The sequence below is a fragment of the Pelophylax lessonae genome, assembly GCF_965119305.1.
Source record: "Pelophylax lessonae genome assembly, chromosome: 2".
NCBI lineage: Eukaryota > Metazoa > Chordata > Amphibia > Anura > Ranidae > Pelophylax > Pelophylax lessonae.
The window spans coordinates 606,451,852-606,475,426 of record NC_138769.1 but is presented as its reverse complement, the minus strand read 5'-3'; the positions used below and the strand labels follow the sequence as shown (position 1 = coordinate 606,475,426).

General features: G+C 45.0%; 1 protein-coding gene across 1 annotated transcript in view; it reads left to right on the top strand.

The window, feature by feature from the left end:
* TNS2 (tensin 2) overlaps window positions 1-23,336 on the top strand; it is a 323,653-nt gene extending 300,317 nt beyond the window's left edge. The window contains exons 24-29 of the mRNA XM_082248162.1: window positions 3,312-3,389; window positions 3,819-3,896; window positions 11,334-11,499; window positions 11,576-11,644; window positions 11,745-11,774; window positions 22,917-23,336. Of these exons, the coding sequence (XP_082104288.1) occupies window positions 3,312-3,389; window positions 3,819-3,896; window positions 11,334-11,499; window positions 11,576-11,644; window positions 11,745-11,774; window positions 22,917-23,058 (563 nt within the window). The 3' untranslated portion in view covers window positions 23,059-23,336. The remainder of the gene's footprint in view (window positions 1-3,311; window positions 3,390-3,818; window positions 3,897-11,333; window positions 11,500-11,575; window positions 11,645-11,744; window positions 11,775-22,916) is intronic.
* The last annotated feature ends 239 nt before the right edge of the window (window positions 23,337-23,575 follow it).

The following is a 23,575-nucleotide window of genomic DNA, read 5'->3' as shown; positions in this document are numbered from 1 at the left end:
TCAGTCCTGCTTGCCTGTATAGATGGATGAGTTATGTTACTTGCGGTGCAGACAGACCCATCCATTTATCATTTTTTGAGTTGTAGAGGTTTTTGCCTGGCCTCTTATTTCTCAGCAGAGTCTACATGGGCTGTTCTGCTCCCTTCCCACCATTCCTGCTTTTGTGGCTGAATGGGATGTTTGTGGCTCAGACGTGGGTTGATATAAACCATAGTTGGGGCTCTTATATTCTGCAGTTTATAACATGCAGCATATTATTCTCAGGCCTTTTCCTGCTATGAGGCACGCTAAGATTTCTGTCTCAGGTGACATCCTCTAACAGCACCCATGCTCGTTCAGTCCAATCATTCATCATTTTGATCATATCTATGAAAAAAGAATGATGCGTTTTTCAAACACTTTCAATTGATTCCCTCAAGGTTTAATTGAAAAGAAATCATATTAAAAGGTTCCAAAGCAGTACAGAAAAAAAAAATATCAGCTTATTAAAACCACTTAAGCCCCGGAAGATTTTACCCCCTTTCCGACCAGGGTTTTTTTGCGATTTTTTACTGCGTGACTTTAACGGACAATTGCGCGGTCGTGCGACGCTGTACCTAAACAAATATCACGTCCTTTTTTTCCCACAAACAGAGCTTTCTTTAGGTGGTATTTGATCACCTGTGCGATTTTTTGATCATGCGCTATAAACAAAAAAAGAGCGTAAATTTTGCAAAAATAACAATATTTTTCACTTTTTTTTATATGAAATTCCCCCCAAAAAAATGTAAAAATCTAAATTTTTTAACATTTTCGGCCAATTTGTTTTATGCTACATATGTTTGGTAAAAAAAAAAATCGCAAAAAGCGTATTTTGATTGGCTTGCGCAAAAGTTATCGCATTTACTAACAAAGGGAAAGATTTTTGTCATTTTTGGTGGTTTTTTTTTTAACGTGTAATGGCGGCGATCTGCGATTTTTTTCTGCGGTACTGCGACATTGCGGCGGACAGATCGGACCCTTGACTGACATTTTTGACACTTTTGGGGGTACCAGTGACATTACTGCAGTAATCAGTGCTATATATATGCACTGTTACTGCAAAAATGACACTGGTAGGGAAGGGGTTAACTGTATTGGAGAGGGAGGGGTTAAGTGTGTCCTAGGGGTGTGATTCTAACTGTAGTGGGACATGTCTCCTAGTGTAAAAACAGAGATCAACGGTTCTACATAGTAGAACCGTCTGATCTGCATTTTTACACAGGGGAGAATGACAGGCGGCTTGTTTACATAAGCTGCCCGCCTTTCTCCCGCTCTACCGACGGGATCGTAGTGTGACCGGCGGACATCGGGTCCGTCGGTCACACGCCCGCACTCCTCTGTGAACGAGCCGAGGCGGGCGCGCGCCTCAGCGGGCGTGCGCCCGCCCGCTATTGGCTCAAAACCCGGTGACAGGCTAGCGACGTAGATCTACGTCACTCTGCCTGGCCGGGGCTGACTGCCGCAGTAAATATACTGTGTGCAGTCGGCAAGTGGTTAACATGTGATCATAATTTGGGTATGATTAAAAAAAAAAGGCAGATGTGGCTCACTTATTGAAAAAATAAATAATTTGACTTAATCTAGTAGAAATCAACACAAAATTGAGAGCGTGGGGTGACATGATTTTGTTTTCTCATGTCTGGACCCTGCAAGTTGCTACTCCTCCTGGGGAAAGCAGTGAAACATTGTGATGTTAATGAATATTCTCAACTGTGTACAGATCGTATGGAGGGTGGAAGAACACAGGCCAGAGATTGGGAGTGGAAATGCTATGTTGGTCAACAGCAAGTGCAGGAATGCCCATAATTCTGCTAAGCATGTACAGAAAGACTTCCAACCATTAAAAGGGTAACCATGATCAATCAAAATACCTACATGAAAAGCCTTTGATGGAAGCTGCAATTTTCTAACTCCTGGGTTGTACACAAAAGTTACAGGACAGTAGTACCACCCAGAGTGAAGTTGTCCAGCCTCACTGTCCTGTAACTAGTATACAATCTGCAAATCATAATGGGCAGGCCCAATGTAGCTTTTGTGACGGATTACCTTTAGGACAGTGGTCTCCAATCAGCAGCTCAGGGGCCAGTTACGACCCTTTGGTTGCCTTTACCTGGCCCTTGGGAAACTTTTCCTCCCACTGATATGAGACACCAACTGCCAACTGCCAACCAACTACCAACTGACCTTAACAATGGGGCACAATTTCTCCCACTGACACCAACAATGGGGCACTAATCCTCCCAATGATACAAACAATGGGCCACTATTCCTCCTTCTAACACCAAATGTAGTGATCTTTACTCCCACTGATGCCAGGAAAATTTACACTCCCGCTGGCCACATTCCGGCCCCTCCAAAGTCTGATAGACAAAAAACTGGCCCCTGCTGTAGGACAACAGTTCCAACATTTCTGCTTTTTGATTGATAGCAGAGCACAGATAAATTTATATTTGTTTCCAGTGATTTTTTTTTTAATTACATTTTTGACAGAAGTACAATGAGTAATGTGTAGGCAGAATTACCCATATACCATAGACAATAGCAGAGAATTGGCTTAGAATCATATTCTTCTTGTATTCTAAAACTGGACAGATAGTGTCACCTGTATAGAAGAGAACTTTAGTACAGAAAGTCCCATCTCCAGGTTGCAATGTCCATTTACATGGTCTCGTAATTCCAATTTGTCCAAAATTTACAAGTATATATTATCAACAGAGAATGTACTAATTAGAAACCAAAAGAAAACAGAGAAAAGAGTTTTGCATAGAGTGGAGGGAAGGGAAAGGTAGGATTAGATGGTTAAGGTAAAGAGGCAGATACATTTATTTTGTAGAATTTTTTTTACCTTCTGTGTGTTTAAAGGATTATTATAGTGACACAAATTACTACCATACAACCTTTTGGTGTCACTGTTTTTAAATGATGAAGAATCTCCAGCATGTTGGAATGTATGGCCATGGTGACAAAATATTAAAATTCAAGGATGATTGCTTAGTATTATTTATTACATACTGAACATACAACATGGCCAGTGTCCTGAAGAGATGACCATTTATATTTATATTGAGCATATTCTAGCCACACAGCTCTCTGTGGGCAATGTGTGAGGGCAATGGACCTGGTGAATGCTGTTCTTTTGTATGGTCTATGGACATTATCTAGATGAGTTAATGCTTTACAGGTGCTTAATATTACCATGTCTGTGGACATCACACTCATGTGAATAGTATAAACTGATAACTACTAATGTGTGTCAGCTGTTTGCTCAAACATGTCTCTATGTTTTATAGGAAGCCTGTCAGCGCTGGTATCACAGCATTCGATCACACCCCTGTCCCTGCCCTGCAGACTGCGCATTCCTGATAAAGGTAAGTGAATGGCCACTATTCAAGCACCCTTGCTTCGACAGGTCAGGTCTGTTTTGCTCCATATTAGGTGGGTGGTCATAAATAAAGTAATGGCTAAAACTGAGCATATGATGAAAGTAAGCATATTAAAAGATCACCTTCAGAGAAAATCTCATGTCTGAACAATAAGTAGATCCCAAGATACAGGGCCTAGTGGCTTTAATATATCAATCATACTTGGCTGTGCTTTTAACACCAAACATACCTGCTGGTTAGTGAAGTCACAAACCTAAAGTTTTCTTTCTTTGCCAAGGCTGACTTTAACAGGATAAAGTGGATCTTTGCTTATATCATTAGCTGCCTTTACCTACAGGTCTATTGATCATTTTAACATGTGACTTTCACTAATTTACATTTAATCGATTATCTTCTAATCTATCCCATGTACAGATCTGGCTGAACACACTTCTGATGTCGTAGTTCCCACTAACATGAGCACAGCAGCTGACTTACTGCGACAAGGTGCCGGTATGTGAAAACCATTTTTGATAAGTCCTCTTTGCATTGTGCTTAACTTAAAACAGACTGAGTGTTTTGTCTTACCGTAAAATCCTTTTCTCTGATGTTCATTGACGGACACGACTCCTTATCTTTGACCCATGGGTTATGCTGCCTCCTACAGGAGTAGGACACTAGGTGGAAAATAATTGACTATGCCTATAGGGCAGTCCTAGGGGGTATACTCCCACTTCCTGCTATAGGACTTCAGTTTTGTAACAAGCAGTGTCAGAAGAATACATAACCCAACTCAACAGAGGGGTGGGTGCTGTGTCTGTCAATGAACCTCAGAGAAAAGGATTTTATGGTATGACAAAAATCCAGTTTTCTCTTTCGTTCATTGATAAACACAGCTCCATATTTTCTTTAATACCTGGGACGTTGCAAAGTAGTGTCAACATGAGGGGTGGGAAAAAACACAGCAATAAACATACTTCCCAAAAAGGCTAATTGTAGCCAACCAGGTAACACAGGAGCTCAACCAAGCAACCAAGAACAATTGGAGCTCATCTGACAAAAAAAATGACACCCTCAAGAGGCTTAAGCCTCTCCAACAGCAGCCTGCAAAACCTTGCGGCCAAAAGCAGCATCCGCAGATGCGAAAACATCCACCTTGTGAAATTTTGTGAATGTGTGCACAAATGAACAAGTGGCCGCCTTGCAAACCTGGACCACTGACGCCTGATGACGGAAGGCCCAGGAGGTACAAAGCGCCCTCGTAAAATGTGCCTTAACCAGGAAAGGAGGAACCTGACCCTTAACCGCTTGCCAACCGCCGCAAGTACATTTACTGCGGCAGTCAGCCCCTCCTGGGCAAAGCAACGTAGTACTACGTTGCTCGCCCAGGAGCCTGGAGGGGGCGAGCGCGCACCCCCGCTCGTTCATGGCCATCCCCGCGCGAGTGACCAGCGGCTCCGATGTCCGCCAGCCACTCGCGATCTCCCGCTGGAGAGGGAGAAAGGCAGACGGCTAATGTAAACAAAGCCGCCTGTCATTCTCCCTGGTGTAACAGCAGAGAGTATACGATCCTGAAATGTAGGATCATATGTCTCTGTGGTTACATCAAAAGCCACGCCCCTTGACAGTTAGAAGCACGCCCCTAGGGACACACTTAACCCCTGGATCTCTAATAAAGTTAACCCCTTCCCTGCCAGTGTCATTTTTACAGTAACAGTGCATATGTATAGCACTGATTACTGTAGTAACGTCACTGTTACCCCCAAAAGTGTCAAAAATGTTAGTCAGGGGTCCGAGCTGTCCGCCGATTTTTACATTTTTTTGGGGAATTTCATTTAAAAAAAATGTGAAAAATATTTTTATTTTTTCCAAATTTGATGCTCTTTTTTTTGTTTATAGCGCAAAAAATAAAAATCGCACAGCGTCGCACGACCGTGCAATTGTCCGTTAACCACTTAAGCCCCGGAAGATTTTACCCCCTTCCTGACCAGGGGTTTTTTTGCTATTTTTTTACTGCGTGACTTTAACGGACAATTGCACGGTTGTGCGATGCTGTACCTAAACGAATTTCATGTCCTTTTTTTCCCACAGAGCTTTCTTTTGGTGGTATTTGATCACCTGAATGATTTTTTGATCATGCGCTATAAACAAAAAAAGAGCGTAAATTTTGCAAAAATAACAATATTTTTCACTTTTTTTATATGAAATTCCCCAAAAAAAATGTAAAAATCAAAATTTTTTAACATTTTCGACCAATTTGTTTTATGCTACATATGTTTGGTAAAAAAAATTCACAAAAAGCGTATTTTGATTGGTTTGCGCAAAAGTTATCGCGTTTACTAACAAAGGGAAAGATTTTTGTCATTTTTGGTGTTTTTTTTTTTTTAACGAGTAATGGCGGCGATCTGCGATTTTTTTTTTTTTTGCGGGACTGCGACATTGCGGCGGACAGATCGGACCCTTGACTGACATTTTTGACACTTTTGGGGGTACCAGTGACATTACTGCAGTAATCAGTGCTATACATATGCACTGTTACTGTAAAAATGACACTGGCAGGGAAGGGGTTAACTGTATTGGAGAGGGAGGGGTTAAGTGTGTCCTAGGGGCGTGTTTCTAACTGTGATGGGACATGTCTCCTATTGTAAAAACAGAGATCAACGGTTCTACATAGTAGAACCGTCTGATCTCCATTTTTACACAGGGGAGAATGACAGGCGGCTTGTTTACATAAGCCGCACGCCTTTCTCCCGCTCTACCGACGATCGTAGTGTGACAGGTGGACATCGGGTCCGCCGGTCACACTCGCGGACTCCTCTGTGAACGAGCCGGGGCGGGCGCGCGCCCGCTATTGGCTCAAAAGCCGGTGACAGGCTAGCGAAGTAGATCTACGTCACTCTGCCTGGCAGGAGCTGACTGCCGCAGTAAATATACTGTGCGCAGTCGGCAAGTGATTAAAGTAGCGCAGTGCCGAATCGCAAAATAGGCCCTGGTCTTTGAGCAGCCAAATCCTCTGGAGCTTAAGTGGTTAATGGAATAGGCCTGCACCACCGTCTGCCTGATCCACCTGGAAATGGTTGCAGCGGATGCAGTCTGCCCCTTACGAGAACCATCCATAAGGACAAACAAGGAATCCAATTTCCGAAAAAGCCTCAATCGCCGCCAGGTACACCCTGATTGCCCGAACCACATCCGAAGAATGTAAGGCAATCTCTTTAGGATGCTTAGGACACAAGGAAGGCAACACAATGTCTCCACTCAAGTGGAAACCAGAAACGACCTTAGGAAGGAACGACTGACAGGGACGTAACACCACTTTGTTGCTGTGATCCATCAGGTAGGGTGACCGACAGGACAACGCAGCCAACTCAGACACCCTGCATGCAGAAGTAATATCCCCCAAGAAGGCCACTAAGTGTTCTGTGTCTAATTGAGCAGAGGAAGTTGACGAATATTTTCAAAAGGTGGTTTTTGAAGAACTGACAGTACCAGATTAAGGTCCCACGGAGGCAACAGAGACCTTACCGGGGGAGCCAACGAAAGTGTGAACCAAAGAATTTGTGGCCAACGGACAGTGAAAGAAAATAGCCAAGGCAGAAATTGGTCCCTTGATGGTGCCCAGGGCCAAACGCTGATCTACACCTCTTTGGAGAAACTCCAAAAGGCGAGTCACCGAAAAGAAACAGGGGGAACTACCGCGAGACTTGCACCAAGTAATGTACGCCCTCCAGACTTGATGATAGGTCTTCCTAGAAGTAGATTTTCTAGCTTTCAACAGCGTAGGAATTATGATTCCGACAACCCTCTGTCATTCAGCACCTGACTTTCAACAGCCAAGCCGTTAAAGCCAACAACTGTAAAACAGGATGGAAGATCGGTCCTTGAGCCAAAAGATCTTCTCTGAGAGGGAGTCTCCAAGGGACAGCGGTGACCTGCTTGATTCTGCGCAGAAGCCTCGGAAGAAGTTTTAGTGGAGGAAAGGCATACGTTAGAAGATACTGGCCCCAAGGGGCCACCAGAGCATCTGTGACATCGGCCAGAGGATCCCAAGACCTTGCCACAAACCTCTGAACCTTCTGGTTGAGACAAGAGGCCAACAGGTTCACATCGGGAGTCCTCCACCAGAGACACAGTTGTTGAAACACCTCCAGGTGAAGAGACCGTTCTCCCTGATCCAGCGCCTACTGACTGAGGTAGTCCGCCTGCCAATTTTCCACCCATGGCCTGGAACAAAACATTCTGCCCACCTTAGAACGCCGGCCACTTCCCTGGCCGCTAGGGCACTTTTGATGCCCCCTTGAAAATTGACATATCCCACAGCCGAGGCATTGTCTGATTTATTCCTTACAGGGTGCCCATGCAGACAATCCATCCACAGGGACAGGCAGAGCCTGATTGCCCGTATCTCTGGGAGAAAGACCCGGGCTGAGGCTGAATCCAGAGTCAGACCCAGGTAGTCCAGTTTGTTGGAGGGAATCAGAGCAGATTTTTGAAAATGTAGTTTCCAGCCGAACTCTTGCAAAGTTCGCACAGTGATATTCAGATTGTCTTTTAGGGCAGTCGGAGATTCTGCTCGCCGAAGAAGGTCCTTGAGGTACCCCAGTACCGCAATCCCCCGCTGCTTTAGCGAAGCTAACACCGGGGCCAACACTTTGTGAACATCCGAGGAGCAGAGGCGACACTAAAGGGTAATGCCACGAATTGATAGTGCTCCTCGCCCACGGCAAAGCAAAGAAAATGCAGATGCCCGACATATATTGGGATATGAAGGTAAGCGTACTTGATATCGATAGATGCCAGAAAATCCCCTTGATGAAGGGATGCCACTACCATGCGAATGGACTCCATCCAAAATTTTTGAACCCGCACAAAGCGGTTCAAGGCCTTGAGATACAGGATTTGACGGACCTTGCCTTCCTTCCTGGGAACAGTAAATAGGTTTGAATAAAACCCCTGAAAACATTCAGACTCCGTAACTGGTACAATGACTCCTTGTGGGAGATGATCCTGTATCGCCCCGAGAAGGCCTTGCAGACAATCCGGGGACAGACGCAAGTTGGATGGGAAGAACCTTGCTAGAGGCAAGGACCAAAACTCGATCTTGTAACTGGACCGAATCAACTCGTGGAACCACTTTTCTTGAATAGAGGAGGTCCACGGTCTGAAAAGAAATGAAAGCATCCCCCCCCCCACCCAAGATACTGGTGAGCCGCCCCTTCAGGCAGAAGTGGACTTGTCTGCGGGACCAGCGGAACCCGCTTTTGGCTTTCCTAGACCAGGGTCTCTTGGAACCTCCCGCGAAGTTACGGGTGGATTTTGAATCCTTGTCCTGCAATCCTGTGGGATGAAAGGGCCGTTTGTGGGCTGAGAAGAAAGGACCACGCTTGCAAAGAGGCTCTTTTTCCTTGGTAACCTGTAAGAGTACTCTTACCTCCCGTAAGACCTTTAATGATCTCTTCCATGGCAGATCCGAACAGGCGGTCTCCTACAAAGGAAAGATCGGTCAGCACCTTTTTAGAAGCCTGGTCCACAGACCAGCATTTCAGCCACATCATGCGGCGAAGAGTCCCCACTGTCGCAGACACCCTGCAGGCTAAGGGGGCCACGTCCAGAGAGGCATCACAGATCTACTGTACTAACTGGTCCGCCAGTTCTGACAGCTCAGATGGATGCTGATCCCCTTCCATATTCTGGCGCAGAAGCTTTGCCCATTCTGTTAAGGTCTGGGAGACAAAGGTTATGGCAAACACCGGCCTCAAAATTGAACCGGCCACGGTAAATAGGTATGGGACCAGAGAGCTCTCTTGTCAACAGGGTCCTTAAAGGACGGAGAGTCCTCCACCGGTAGCAGTGTGGCTTTATTTAACCTGGAAACCTGGGAATCCACCACCGGCAGAACTGTCAGTTTCTTTACAAGGGACTCTTCAAAAGGATACCTCATAGCGAAACGCTTTGGTACCCCGACCATTTTGGGGAAGACCACTGACTAGCGACAATATCGTCAAAATAGGCGAGAAGGGGGAATACCTTAGTCGCCTTGGCTGGTCTGCGGGTACCAAATTGTACCGGCGCAGCTGATGCAGGATTAGCTGTGTCCTTCAATTTTAAAGTTCCCTGCACTGCTACAATCAGTGAATCCACTAGCGCCTTTTCATGCGTGGCCATAGTGGAAGAGGAATCGTCCTCAGAGCACTCAGGGTGCGGGGATGCAGACCCTCGTCTGCGGTGGCCAAATTGACCTCAGAATCTGAGGAGACAGAGGATGCAGGTGAAGGCGGGGGACGATTTTTGCTAGGCCTATTTTGAAGGGCCATATCAAATTTGGACACCAGGGACTGAGACTCAGAGGGTTCCGCAGCTTCTGAGAGTGGGTCAGGCGGTGACACCTGCTCCAGAGACTCCATGGTTAACCTAGGAACCGCCAGCAAAATGTAGAAAAAAATTGCTGTGAAAATTTCCCCACCGCCGCACCAGTGGCATCACAGGTCCCAATGCACCGAACACACTGCTAATGCAGAAAGAGGGAGCTTTGTACACCCACAGGGAACTCACCACCATCGACTCAGGAGGAACACGGAGCGCCAAGCTGCATGCCGTGCAGTGTTTAGAGAGGAAGAGGAAACGCAGGCACTGCCACTAGAGGCCCACCGCCGATTTACCACTCCACAGGCTACAAGAAAATGGCCGCCACATTAAAAACAATAGGAAACTACCAAAACCCCTGCGAGGACCATTTCCCCATACATTTCAGAACTGAGCAGCCGGCGGCATGCCTCCTCCCCCCCCGGCCCCATCACCGCTTGAAACCCCAAGGCGTGTATACAGCATGGCCACCCCAGAGGGGGAAGGGGGCTGGGGGAGGGCTAGGTGAGGGTGAATGGGAGGTATTTTGCAGAGGGACCCCAATAGTGAGGGGGGCACTATTTGGGAATGAAGGACACATGGGGGACCTACCCACCTGGGGAGGGGCCCATGTCCACCCCGAGAAATCACCAGAGGGGAGGGGGGACACTACTCACCACACCTTGGAACCGGTTGGGCACCACTCTAGGCACACCACCGCACCATCTTGGAATGGGGGTGCTGTGTGCCAGAGGTACGCTGCAACTTAGGTCGTGACCAGGGCTATGCATCTTTGTAAGACCTTTAACTCACCGGCCAGCCTCCATCCAGTGAGGCTATGTTGCAGCTGACCTAGTGCAGAGCTATGGTCAGGTCGCGCTCGCTGGCCGGACTGAGAAGACCATAAGAATCTAGGATATACAGTCCAGCAGTCAATTATAGTTCTCACTGGAACAGACTTGATTGCAGTTCAGAAAAGAAAAAAAAAATGCTAGGGCCAGAGATCCCAGCAAGGAACTAGGACCTTACTCCTAATAGCAGGAAATGGGAGTATACCCCCTAGGACTGCCCTATAGGTGTAGTCAATTATTTTCCACCTAGTGTCCTACTCCTTGGGGGCAGCATAACCTACTCCTTGGGGGCAGCATAACCTAAAAGAAGATAAGGAGCTGTTTCCGTCAATGAACAAAAGAGAAATCTCCGTTGCTATGTGCAGTATTATATTATAAAAAGATAAGCAATGCACTCTATATAATAGAGAGGAAAAATTTTGAAACCGGTAATTTTGGTAGCTGTTATCTTTGGATAAATTTTACATGCTCTTCTGCATAACCAGGAGATGTTGCACGCCCCACAACCTAGATTTGACCTAAACCAAATGGGGCTGCTGATCTTCCTGGATTGGAACATAAAGTACATCTCTCTCTCATACTTTTTCTCTCTCTCTCTCATACTTTATTTCCCTAAATAAAGAATTCTAAATAAAAGATAAGTAATATAAATGTTTCTGGATGAAGCAGGTCACAACCCTATTGTCATAAAATGACTGTAAAAAAAAGTGGCCAACGCAATTATCTCTGTGTAACGTGTGTATTTTTCTCTCTCCAGCCTGCAGTGTCCTCTATCTTGGCTCTGTGGATACTGAATCTTTGACAGGTCCCCAAGCCATTTCTAGGGCCTCCACTGCCATCCTGACCCCACCAAGATCTAGTGCAACGAATGTCCATTTCAAGGTATCTGACCAGGGTATCACATTGACTGACAGCCAGCGCAAGTGAGTATCAGCTAGTGGCTGCTTTCCTCTACAAAGTGCGCCTCCCAGCTCTTTACAATGTGTTTGTATCTTACAGGCTCTTCTTCAGAAGACATTATCCTGTATGCAGTGTAACATACTGTAGTGCAGACCCGCAGGATCGCAGGTAACACAGTCATGACGTTTCTGTTTCTGAACTCTCAGTCTACATGTCCCAAAGTAGAAAAATTTCCTTATTACAGGCTCTCTTGTTTTTTTTTTTGCAGGTGGACCAATCCAGACAGGACAACTTCCAAGTAAGTATGAACTGACTAGAAAATTTCATTGTGAAGCTGTGCTGGGTTCCAGTTGTACTAATCATTATTTCCATTTTGAGGTTACTGTTCTGTATAGTTTTTGTTGTTTAATAAAGTTAATGGATAAGTTCAACTTTCCCATATTCAGGGTGTAACATGTTACAAATGAACCAGCCCCCACACTTCCCCGATCCCCACTAGCTGTCATAAATTTAAAAAAAAGTGTCACCTATTGACAGGGCTCTGTGCATGAAAAACGACGAGGTTCGGCAGCCTTTGCGGCTTTTGGCTTGTAGTTTTTTATTGAACTACCACAGCGCTCCATTCATGCTTCCTGTCAGATACAGGATTTACGGGCAAGCAGATACACTGGCAAATCTGCTGGAATCTGCTGATCGCTAATGAAATGCTTTACAGGCACAAAATAAAAAAATGTGCATTTATTATGCTTTAAAATACTTTTGTTCAAAACCTGAGCTAAACAGGGCTCCATAATCCGTTGAATCCATATTATCCCTGGTGCCCAATCTGTGGCTCTTTAGCATTCACTCGTTTACTTAGGCCTGTACACACGATATGAAAATCGGAAGTAAAATTTCATCAAACAAACGATCTACCGATTTTCGGATTGTTAGTATAGTGCTTTCGACAGCCGAATATGAATTTTTGTACGACAAAACGAAGTGTGCAGGCTATAACATTTTTATCGTACGTGAACACAACGTCCAATTTTGTTTAATTAGTACAGTTTTCGTTTGAAAAAAATCATAAGAACAAAGACACGTATGCTTGAAAACGAAAAAATACATACAAAACGATTCAACATGACATCACTTCTGAAGTTGAATTCTGTCGTATGAGAATATCCGTATGAAAGTAACCTCTTCACTCTCGATGTGAGACTAGCATGCAACAAAAAAAAAATGGATGAAAATTAGTCTGATAATCTGGGGTTTTCTGGCTGGAAACCCCCCCCCCCCCCAGAACTAGTGAGTTTTGAGAGGAGTTTTTCAGCTGTAAAAATGCTCTAACTCTGATAAAAAGCTGAAAAACTCCAAAGAAAAATATGAAAAATACGGCTTTCTACAGCTAACGCTACTGGCTTTTCTTTTGTCCAGTGTGTATGAGGCCTTACTGTTTCTTGAAGCATATCTTCAGTTTCTGAGAACTCCTATGGCAGGTTCACAGTCTGACCATCTTCTGTAGCATGTCCAATAGTCTTACAGCTTTCTGTAGCATTACATTTACTGAATTTTTCGTGTGAGGTTGCACTTGAGACCCTTTATATAAAGTAAGTTGACCACCATTGCATTATATTTTATATAAAAAATACATAGAAACCTAAAGGAATGGTTACTAGTTATACAAAAGCTTTACAGATGTATGTGTAAAGGTATCCAAATATATATATATATATATATATATATAGATGTAAAGCTTGATAAGAACACATGAAAGCTGTTAATAACAATTATCAAAAGTGGTACAAAGCAACATTAAATGGGCAGAGATTTAAATAAGCTGTTCTAATTGTAAATAGGCATAACATCATACAAAAAGACTATGATCCAATTTATATTCAAGACTGAAAGGTGCTTTAGCTTAAAGTGGTTGTAAACCTCAGACCTAAAATATAAACAAAGCATTTCCCTCTATAGTGTGTACTCAATCCTAAGCACTAAAGCCCCGTACACACGCACAGATTGTTGGCCAACTGATCGGCCAACTTTTGTCCAGTGTTGTTTGTTGGTTGAAATGTGCTCTAGACTTGCACTGGACTTTTGTTGGCCAACAAAAACCAACTTCAGAAGTGATGTCATGTGATGGTTGACTTTCCTTGTGTTTTTTCTTCTCTGAGCATGCCCAGTCTTGCTCATCAGATTTTTGTCTGCCGAAATCTGTACTGACTGAGGAACAATCGGCCGTTCTTTGTTGGCCAACAAAAATTTTATAGCATGCACACCAGATTTTTTTCGACCGAAAATTCCCAGTTGGTTGTCGGAAGCATCATACTAACAAGCCTACAATCGGCAGATCGGATGTTGGCCGACAATTTACGGCCAACAATCTGTGCGTGTGTACAGGGCTAGTGTCACTTTTGTCTGCTGCTTCATTCCTCTGCTATCAGTATGAATCACTTCTGACAAGTTTTCCTAAAACCAAGAGAAAAATGGTGACAGGGGAGGGACTTCCAGCTGATTGACAGCCTCAGTTCTGTAGCTGTGTGAAGGGGGTGTGTCCCTTCCCTCTAAACAGCTGTCAGACCTCTCCTCACTGAGCTCTGCACAGAGTAATATCAGCTCTCCACCCCCTTTTTTTCTGAACTCACAAACTTTAAAATTCAGCACTTTGAAAAGATGAAGAGAAGCTGCAGGTAAACAGATACAACTTGTGTAGGAGGATTTTTTTTCATCTCTGTGTATCACCTGAGGCCGGTCACTTCACTGGGTATATGTAAGGGTTTACAACCACTGTAAGCTTGGTGGGGGTGGGGGTCACACTTAACTTGAACAGATAAAAGCATAATTTGACTATAGCTTCAGCTGCCTAAATGTCTGGATCTATATATATATGGTTTCATTGAAAGCGACCTCTGCTTATGTAATTGTCTTCATCATACGCTCTTCAGCCCAAAAGCGGCTATGAAATCCACCCACTGCCATCTGCTGTCAATCACAAGGCAGGAGGACCTGATGGGGAACTAGTCTCACAGCATCTAGGTTAACACTCCTTCTTCCTCAGTCTCAAGAAGTTTAGGGAATTTGGTGCAGGGTATTTTATAGGGACCATCCTGCCAGAAATGTAACGTAAATACTATATTAAATTCTTCCCTGGGGAATTTTACTACAACTAGAGAACTAGAGCATGCAAAATCTGGTGCAGCTGTACATAGAAACCAATCAGCTTCCACGTTTTATTGTGAAAGCTTAGTTGAAAAAGCTGAAGTTAGACGTTAATTGGTTACCATGCACAGCTGATTTTGAGGGCTCCACTTTTAGTAAATCTCCCCCTATGTGTCTATAATGACCTAGAGGGAAAGTAAAGGGCCGTATACATGGGCCGACTATCGGGTTGCATCAGCAGGCTCAACAGAAACTGGCCGTGTGTATGGCATGCTGGCTCCTGTCGAAGGGGCATGACCGAAAAAGGTCTGTCGATTTGGCATCCAATCAGCAGGGAGATCGCTGTACCAACATTGCCTAGTTAGTACAGTGGCTCCTCCTGAGCTCTTCAGTTTTTTTTTTTTTTTTCGTTCAGTGGGTTGAACGAAAAAAATTAATAGTGTGGGTAATGTTATAACCTATTCCATCCAATGTGTAGATGTTTCTTCTTTGATCTCAGATCTCAGATTCCAGTAGTAAAAGTTTTTTTGCAATAGTGACTCTCACAAAGCCATTCTGAAGGCATCGCTCTGGTTAGAATCCTCATTTATTTGTTTACTCTGGATTATATATCATCAAGCACAGGGCCCCCCGCCGCCTCTTCTCTTCTTCGGCTCATACTCGAGTCAACAAAAAAAAAAAAATGTCCCGGCCTGACATGCGCCGCCGCCGCTCGGGAAAGCCCATACATGTTCGGCTATTTCCGGGAACTATATGCTCATGGGATATCTCCTCTGGTTCAATCAGGGAGTATCAGATGGCTATCTGATTGGATAATTTCACTCAGACCCCCGGGACATGAAATCCACTTGTTAGCTCTAATTTCCCAGCATTTGACCCTCACAGCACTGTGTTGTCATAGATCAGCCTTGATGGTCATTTCACCATCAAACAAACATGGCGGCAGCAAGCCATGTGCTCACATCTGTAGGCCAATTTTATACTACAGAACATGCAGTGCTGCGGGCATGCTACATGCCCGTAGCATTGTATTCTCTTGTACCATGCCCGCAGCCCTGCATTCTCCTGTACCATGCCCGCAAGCCCTGCATTCTCCTGTACCATGCCCGCAGCCCCGCATTCTCCTCTACCATGCCCGCAGCATCACAATCTCTTGCACCATGTCCGCAACCCCGCATTTTCCTGCACCATGCCCGCAGTCCCGCATTCTCCTGCACCATGACCGCAGCCCCGCATTCTCCTGTACCATGACCGCAGCCCTGCATTCTCCTGTACCATGACCGCAGCACCGCATTCTCCTGTACCATGCCCGCAGCCCCGCATTCTCCTGTACCATGCCCACAGCCCCGCATTCTCCTGTACCATGCCCGCAGCCCAGGGGCGTACCAAGGGGTTGGCGAGACCGGCGCCCGCCAGGGGCGCAGGCCAGGGGGGGGCGCAAAAATCTTTTGGCAGTGTTAGTGATTTTTGCGCCCTCCGCTCAGCCTGGGCCCCCGGCACCCCCAGGCAGCATGCGGCTCCATCCCGGGCTGAAACAGTGAGAGCGGCTGAGCGGGCAGCCCAGGAGACAGACGGTGGGGAAGGAGAGCAGGGAGGGCGGGGCAAGCAGCGATAGGCGGCCGGTGGAAGAGGATCTCCGAAGATGCGGGCACAGCACCCCTGCCACCTGCCAGAGCCTGGAGCCCTTGAACTCCCTCAACCTCCTCTCCACTCCAGTCCCAGGCTGACTGGGGGACCAGAGAATAAGGGTGGGAAGCACAAGCAGCCAGAGATCGCTCCACCACACAGACCTGCTGAAAGGACCAGAGCACCTCCATGACCAAGAGAACAGCTCCTGCCTGCTATGGTCATCCTGCTGAAAGGTACTGTACATGGACCGTGTACATGGGGTCATCTTGGTTTCACTGCATCTCACAGCATCCCCAGCCCTCCTCCACTCTTACACACAATGCTGCAGCCCCAGCACTCCTCCGTTCTACCGATATTTCCCCTCTTACTCTCAACAAGCAGCTCCTGCAGATCCAACCTCGGATCTCCAGGGATCCACTTGCTGCAAAAAGGCTAGATACCCCTTTATGGGGAAGGAATTGCGGTGAGTGCAATACCATAAGGGGAGCAGAGCACTGCATTGAGCACCAAGCACCTTAATATATCTTCTAACAGCACCAAATATCACCACTATAATATCGGACTTTATCCATTGAGGGCATTTTTCCTTTGCACACAGCACTTTATATAACATATTGGTTATTTGTAGCACTAACACATCACCATCTTTATTTTGGATTATATTTATTGATGGCAATTTTTCCTTGTACACAGCACATTGTGTAACACATTGTAATTATTTATAATTATTTAATTTATTTATTTGCACGTAACACTTTTTTTGCAGGCACAATGGTTTGTATTTTACCTGTTTTTTTTGCACTATAGTTCATGGGTATATGTATTGCCTATTTTCTTATATTTTTTCATATGTGCAGTGCACTTAGACACTTTATAGTTGACACAAGTCTTTGATTTGATTTAATATTGGATTTATTATATATTTTCATATGCCTAAAAATTGATTGTTGGATATATATATACAGTGGGTACGGAAAGTATTCAGACCCCCTTAAATTTTTCACTCTTTGTTATATTGCAGCCATTTGCTAAAATCATTTAAGTTCATTCTTCTTCCTCGTGAATGTACACATAGCACCCCATACTGACAGAAAAACACTGAATTGTTGACATTGTTGCAGATTTATTAAAAAAGAAAAACTGAAATATCACATGGTCCTAAGTATTCAGACCCTTTGCTGTGACACTCATATATTTAACTCAGGTGCTTTCCATTTCTTCTGATCATCCTTGATATGGTTCTACACCTTCATTTGAGTCCAGCTGTGTTTGATTATACTGATTGGACTTGATTAGGAAAGCCACACACCTGTCTATATAAGACCTTCCAGATCACAATGCATGTCAGAGCAAATGAGAATCATGAGGTCAAAGGAACTGCCTGAAGAGCTCAGAGACAGAATTGTGGCAAGGCACAGATCTGGCCAAGGTTACAAAAAGATTTCTGCTGCACTTAAGGTTCCTAAGAGCACAGTGGCCTCCATAATCCTCAAATGGAAGACGTTTGGGACGACCAGAACCCTTCCTAGAGCTGGCCGTCCGGCCAAACTGAGCTATCGGGGGAGAAGAGCCTTGGTGAGAGAGGTAAAGAAGAACCCAAAGATCACTGTGGCTGAGCTCCAGAGATGCAGTCAGGAGATGGGAGAAAGTTGTAGAAAGTCAACCATCACTGCAGCCCTCCACTAGTCGGGGCTTTATGGCAGAGTGGCCCGACGGAAGCCTCTCCTCAGTGTAAGACACATGAAAGCCTGCATGGAGTTTGCTAAAAAAACACCTGAAGGACTCCAAGATGGTGAGAAATAAGATTCTCTGGGCTGATGAGACCAAAATAGAACTTTTTGGCCTTAATTCTAAGCGGTATGTGTGGAGAAAACCAGGCACTGCTCATCACCTGTCCAATACAGTCCCGACAGTGAAGCATGGTGGTGGCAGCATCATGCTGTGGGGGTGTTTTTCAGCTGCAGGGACAGGACGACTGGTTGCAATCGAGGGAAAGATGAATGCGGCCAAGTACAGGGATATCCTGGACAAAAACCTTCTCAAGAGTGCTCTGGACCTCAGACTGGGCCGAAGGTTTACCTTCCAACAAGACAATGACCCTAAGCACACAGCTAAAATAACGAAGGAGTGGCTTCACAACAACTCCGTGACTGTTCTTGAATGGCCCAGCCAGAGCCCTGACTTAAACCCAATTGAGCATCTCTGGAGAGATCTAAAAATGGCTGTCCACCAACGTTTACCATCCAACCTGACAGAACTGGAGAGGATCTGCAAGGAGGAATGGCAGAGGATCCCCAAATCCAGGTGTGAAAGACTTGTTGCATCTTTCCCAAAAAGACTCCTGGCTGTATTAGATCAAAAGGGGGCTTCTACTAAATACTGAGCAAAGGGTCTGAATACTTAGGACCATGTGATATTTCAGTTTTTCTTTTTTAATAAATCTGCAACAATGTCAACAATTCTGTGTTTTTCTGTCAGTATGGGGTGCTATGTGTACATTCATGAGGAAGAAGAATGAACTTAAATGATTTTAGCAAATGGCTGCAATATAACAAAGAGTGAAAAATTTAAGGGGGTCTGAATACTTTCCGTACCCACTGTATATATATATATATATATATATATATATATAAATATATATGTATATATATCATTTATTGTGCACAAACAAGGGTATACACGTATATTTCCATTCCAATACTACGTCATTGGGATTGGACACCATGAATACATCTTCTCCTTCATCCTTATTATCACATAGTAGAGTAGCGCCATAGCCCTCTTATACTTTTATCACATGGGGGCCTCTCTCTCTCTGTCACCCCCATCTCTCTCTCTGTCACCCCCATCTCTCTCTGTCACCCCCCATCTCTCTCTGTCACCCCCCATCTCTCTCTGTCACCCGCCTCTCTCTCTCTGCAACCCCCCTCTCCCCCAACCTCTCTCTCTCTCTCTGTCACCCCCCTCTCTCTCTGTCACCCCTCTCTTTGTTGTTGTTCACCCCTGACACAATGTTTGCCCACTAGAGAGCTCTACACTGGGCCAGCAAGGGACACCTTAGAAACCTTCAATTCTCTTTTATACATTTTTTTTAGTTACATTTTTTACTTTTTCATGGGGGGGGGGGGGGCGCCGATACAGCTCCTCGCCAAGGGCGCTGGAGACCCTAGGTACGCCTCTGCCGCAGCCCCACATTCTCCTGCACCATGCCCGCAGCCCCGCATTCTCCTGCACCATGCCCACAGCCCCGCATTCTCCTGCACCATGCCCACAGCCCTGCATTATCCCGTACCATACCCAAAGCCCTGCATTCTTCTGTACCATGCCCACAGCCCTGCATTCTCATGCACCATGCCCGCAGCACTGCATTCTCCTGTACCATGCCAGCAGCCCTGCATTCTTCTGTATTATGCCCACAGCACTGCATTCTCCTGTACCAAGCCCGCAGCCCCACATTCTCCTGTACCATGCCCGCAGCCCTGCATTCTCCTGTACCATGCCTACAGCCCTGCATTCTTCTGTATTATGCCCGCAGCACTGCATTCTCCTGTACCATGCCCGCAGCCCTGCATTCTCCTGTAACATGCCCGCAGCCCTGCATTCTCCTGTACCATGCCCGCAGCCCTGCATTCTCCTGTACCATGCCTACATCCCTGTATTCTTCTGTATTATGCCCACAGCACTGCATTCTCCTGTACCATGCCCGCAGCACTGCAGGGCACTGTGGCACTATAGACAGGAGAAAGCCTGGTGCGCTCATCTGCCCAGTGTCTACTGCTCTGTCCTGCTCCTGTTGTCACTCCTTACACACTCACACCCCTCTGACTGCTTTCATAATCCTATAAAATGTGGGGGGCCTTTTGGAGGGCGTGCATTTTTTTTCTGGGGGGGGGGGGCAGCATTTCATTCTTGGACCCAGGCAGCACAATGTCTTGGGCCAGCCGTGATCAAGCACCATCATTTCGAAATACAGGTGTATCTCAAAAAAATTATATCACCAGAAATTTAATTTATTACAGTAATTCAATTCAAAAAGTGAAACTCATATATTATATAGATTCATTACACACAGAGTGATATTTTTTTAAGCATTTCTTTATTTTAATTTTGATGATTATGGCTTACAGCTAGTGAAAACCCAAAATTTAATATCACAGAAAATTAGACTATTTTGAAAAAGTTCAATATTAAAGACTCATGATGTCACACTATAATCAGCTAATTAACCCAAAACAATTGTAAAGGTTTCCTGAGCCTTTAACCACTTAAGCCCCGGAAGATTTTACCCCCATTCCGACCAGGGGGTATTTTGCGATTCGGCATTGCGTGACTTTAACGGAGAATTGCGCGGTCGTGCGACGCTGTACCTAAACGAATTTGGCGTCCTTTTTTTCCCACAAACAGAGCTTTCTTTTGGCGGTATTTGATCACCTGTGCGATTTTTTGATCACGCGCTATAAACAAAAAAAGAGCGTCCATTTTGCAAAAATAGCAATATTTTTCCCTTTTTTTTATATGAAATTCCCCCAAAAAAAAATGTAAAAATCAAAATTTTTTAAAATTTTCGGCCAATTTGTTTTATGCTACCTATGTTTGGTAAAAAAAATCGCAAAAAGCGTATTTTGATTGGTTTGCGCAAAAGTTATTGCGTTTACTAACTAAGGGAAAGATTTTTGTCATTTTTGTTGTTTTTTTTTTTAACGCGTAATGGCGGCGATCTGCGATTTTTTTTGCGGTACTGCGACATTGCGGCGGACAGATCGGACCCTTGACTGACATTTCTGACACTTTTGGGGTTACCAGTGACATTTCTACAGTAATCAGTGCTATACATATGCACTGTTACTGTAAAAATACACTGGTAGTGAAGGGGTTAACTTTATTTGAGAGGGAGGGGCTGTGTGTGTCCCTAGGGGCGTGATTCTAACTTTGATTGGCTGGGGCTTCAGCTGTATGCAGAGTGATCAACGGATCTACATAGTAGATCCATGTGATCAGCTCTCATACAGCGAGGAGAATGACAGGCAGCTTGTTTACACAAGCTGCCTGACTTTCTCCCTCTCCCCCGCCGATCGCAGAGTGGCCGGCGGCGATCGGGTCCGCCGGTCACACGCGCGGGGGGGTCCGTGACCACTCGGGAGCGGGAGCGCGCCTCCGGGGGCGCGCGCTCGCTCCCTAGACCCTCACAAGCTAGTGACGTAGCCCTACGTCACTTTGCCTGTGAGGGGCTGACCGCCGACGTAGATAGTCGTGCGGCGGTCGGCAAGTGGTTAAATGGTCTCTGGGGGATGACTTGAAAGTTGACCATAAGACAGTCATTGACACACTTTACAAAGAGGGTATGTCACAAATGTTCATTGCTAAAGAAGCTGGCTGATACAGCAAAGAGTGCTGTATCCATGCTTATTTATGGAAAGTTGAGTGGAAGGAAAAAGTGTGGTAGAAAAAGGTGCACAATTAGCAGGGATAACCACAGCCTTGAGAAGATTGTGAAGCAAAAGCCATTCAAGAATTTGGGGGAGATTCACAAGGAGTGAACTACAGCTGGTGTCAGTGCTTCAAGAGCCACCACACACAGACCCATCCAGGATATGGGCTACAACTGTCCCATTCCTTGTGTCAAGCCACTCCTGAACCAGAGACAACGTCAGAAGCGTCTTACCTGGGCTAAGGAGAAAAAGAACTGGACTGTTGGCTCAGTGGTCCAAAATCCTCTTTTTGGATGAAAGTAAATTTTGCATTTCATTTGGAAATCAAGGTCCCAGAGTCTGGAGAAAGAGTGAAGAGGCACAGAATACAAATGCATGAGGTCCAGTGTGAAGTTTCCAGTCAGTGATGATTTGGGGAGCCATGTCATCTGCTGGTGTTGGTCCACTGTGTTTTCTCAAGTCCAAAGTCAGCACAGGCATCTACCAGGAAATTCTAGAGCAATTCATGCTTCTCTCTGCTGACCAGCTTTATGGAGATACTGATTTCATTTTCCAGCAGGACTTGGTACCTGCCCACACTGCCAATACCTGGTTTAATGATCATGGTATCACTGTGCTTGATTGGCCAGCAAACTCACCTAACCTAAACCCCATAGAGAACCTGTGGGGTATTGTCAAGAGGAAGATGAGAGACACCAGACCCAACAATGCAGATGAGCTGAAGGTCGCTATTAAAGCAACCGGGGCTTCCATAATACCTCAGCAGTGCCACAGGCTGATCGCCTTCATGCCACACCACATTGATGCAGTAATTCATGCAAACAAAGCCCCAAACAAGTATTGAGTGCATACTGTACTGTACATGGACATATTTTCAGTAAGCCAACATTTTTGTATTAAAAATCCTTTTTTATTATTTTTTTATTGGTCTTATGTAGTAATCTAATTTTCTGAGATGAATTTTGAGTTTTCACTATCTGTAAGCCATAATCATCAAAATTAAAAGAAAGAAATATATTACTGTGTGTAGTGAATCTATAAAATATATGAGCTTCACTTTTTTTAATTGAATTACTGAAATAAATTTCCTTTTTGATGATACTCTAGCTTTTTGCACCTGATACACCTGTATAATGGCTGTGAAATTTTCTGTTACGTTGTAAAATCTGGTGAAGATGTCTCCCCCAGTATCTGATTCAGTTGGCCAGCAAAACCGTTGAATGTTTGTTGTTTATTTTCAGGGTGTTTGGATTTGTGGCTCGGAAAGCGGGGACTGCTGCAGAGAACGTCTGTCACCTCTTTGCTGAACTGGACCCAGAACAGCCGGCATCAGCCATTGTGAACTTTATTACCAAAGTCATGCTGGGTACACAAAAGAGATGAGAGAAGCATGGATTATCCAGGAGGTCGGGGACAAGGTCTCACAATGTACCAAAGGCCAGTGGGTGGACTGTTATTGACAATCAGATAGTGCTGATCCTTCTCTACTGTCTAGATAAAGCTTCACTCTGCACTGCACAAAGGACAGAAGATGGGGATTGTTGCATCAATAGGAGATAGTCTACGTTTTGACTATTTGTCTAAAATACAATGTAATCTGATCTCTTTCAAACTTTTAAACGTGTTGGCTCATAGCATTTTCGTTTACCCCAGGTGACAAAAAAAATGCTGCATTTTCCTGTGCAGTTTAAATCCACTTTTAATATGTGTTCATCCTTAATGTGTTCATCCTTAAAGATTCAGCAGGAAATTGACAATGTATTTACGTAGGCATGCCGGATCTTGTCATATGATTCTGTGCTGTCATGCTCCAGTGTATGTGGAGAAGTCTGCAAGCTCACTCCCAGCTCCATTCAGAAGATGAGCTTACCATTGCTACAAGGGCCTAGCTAGAGGGACA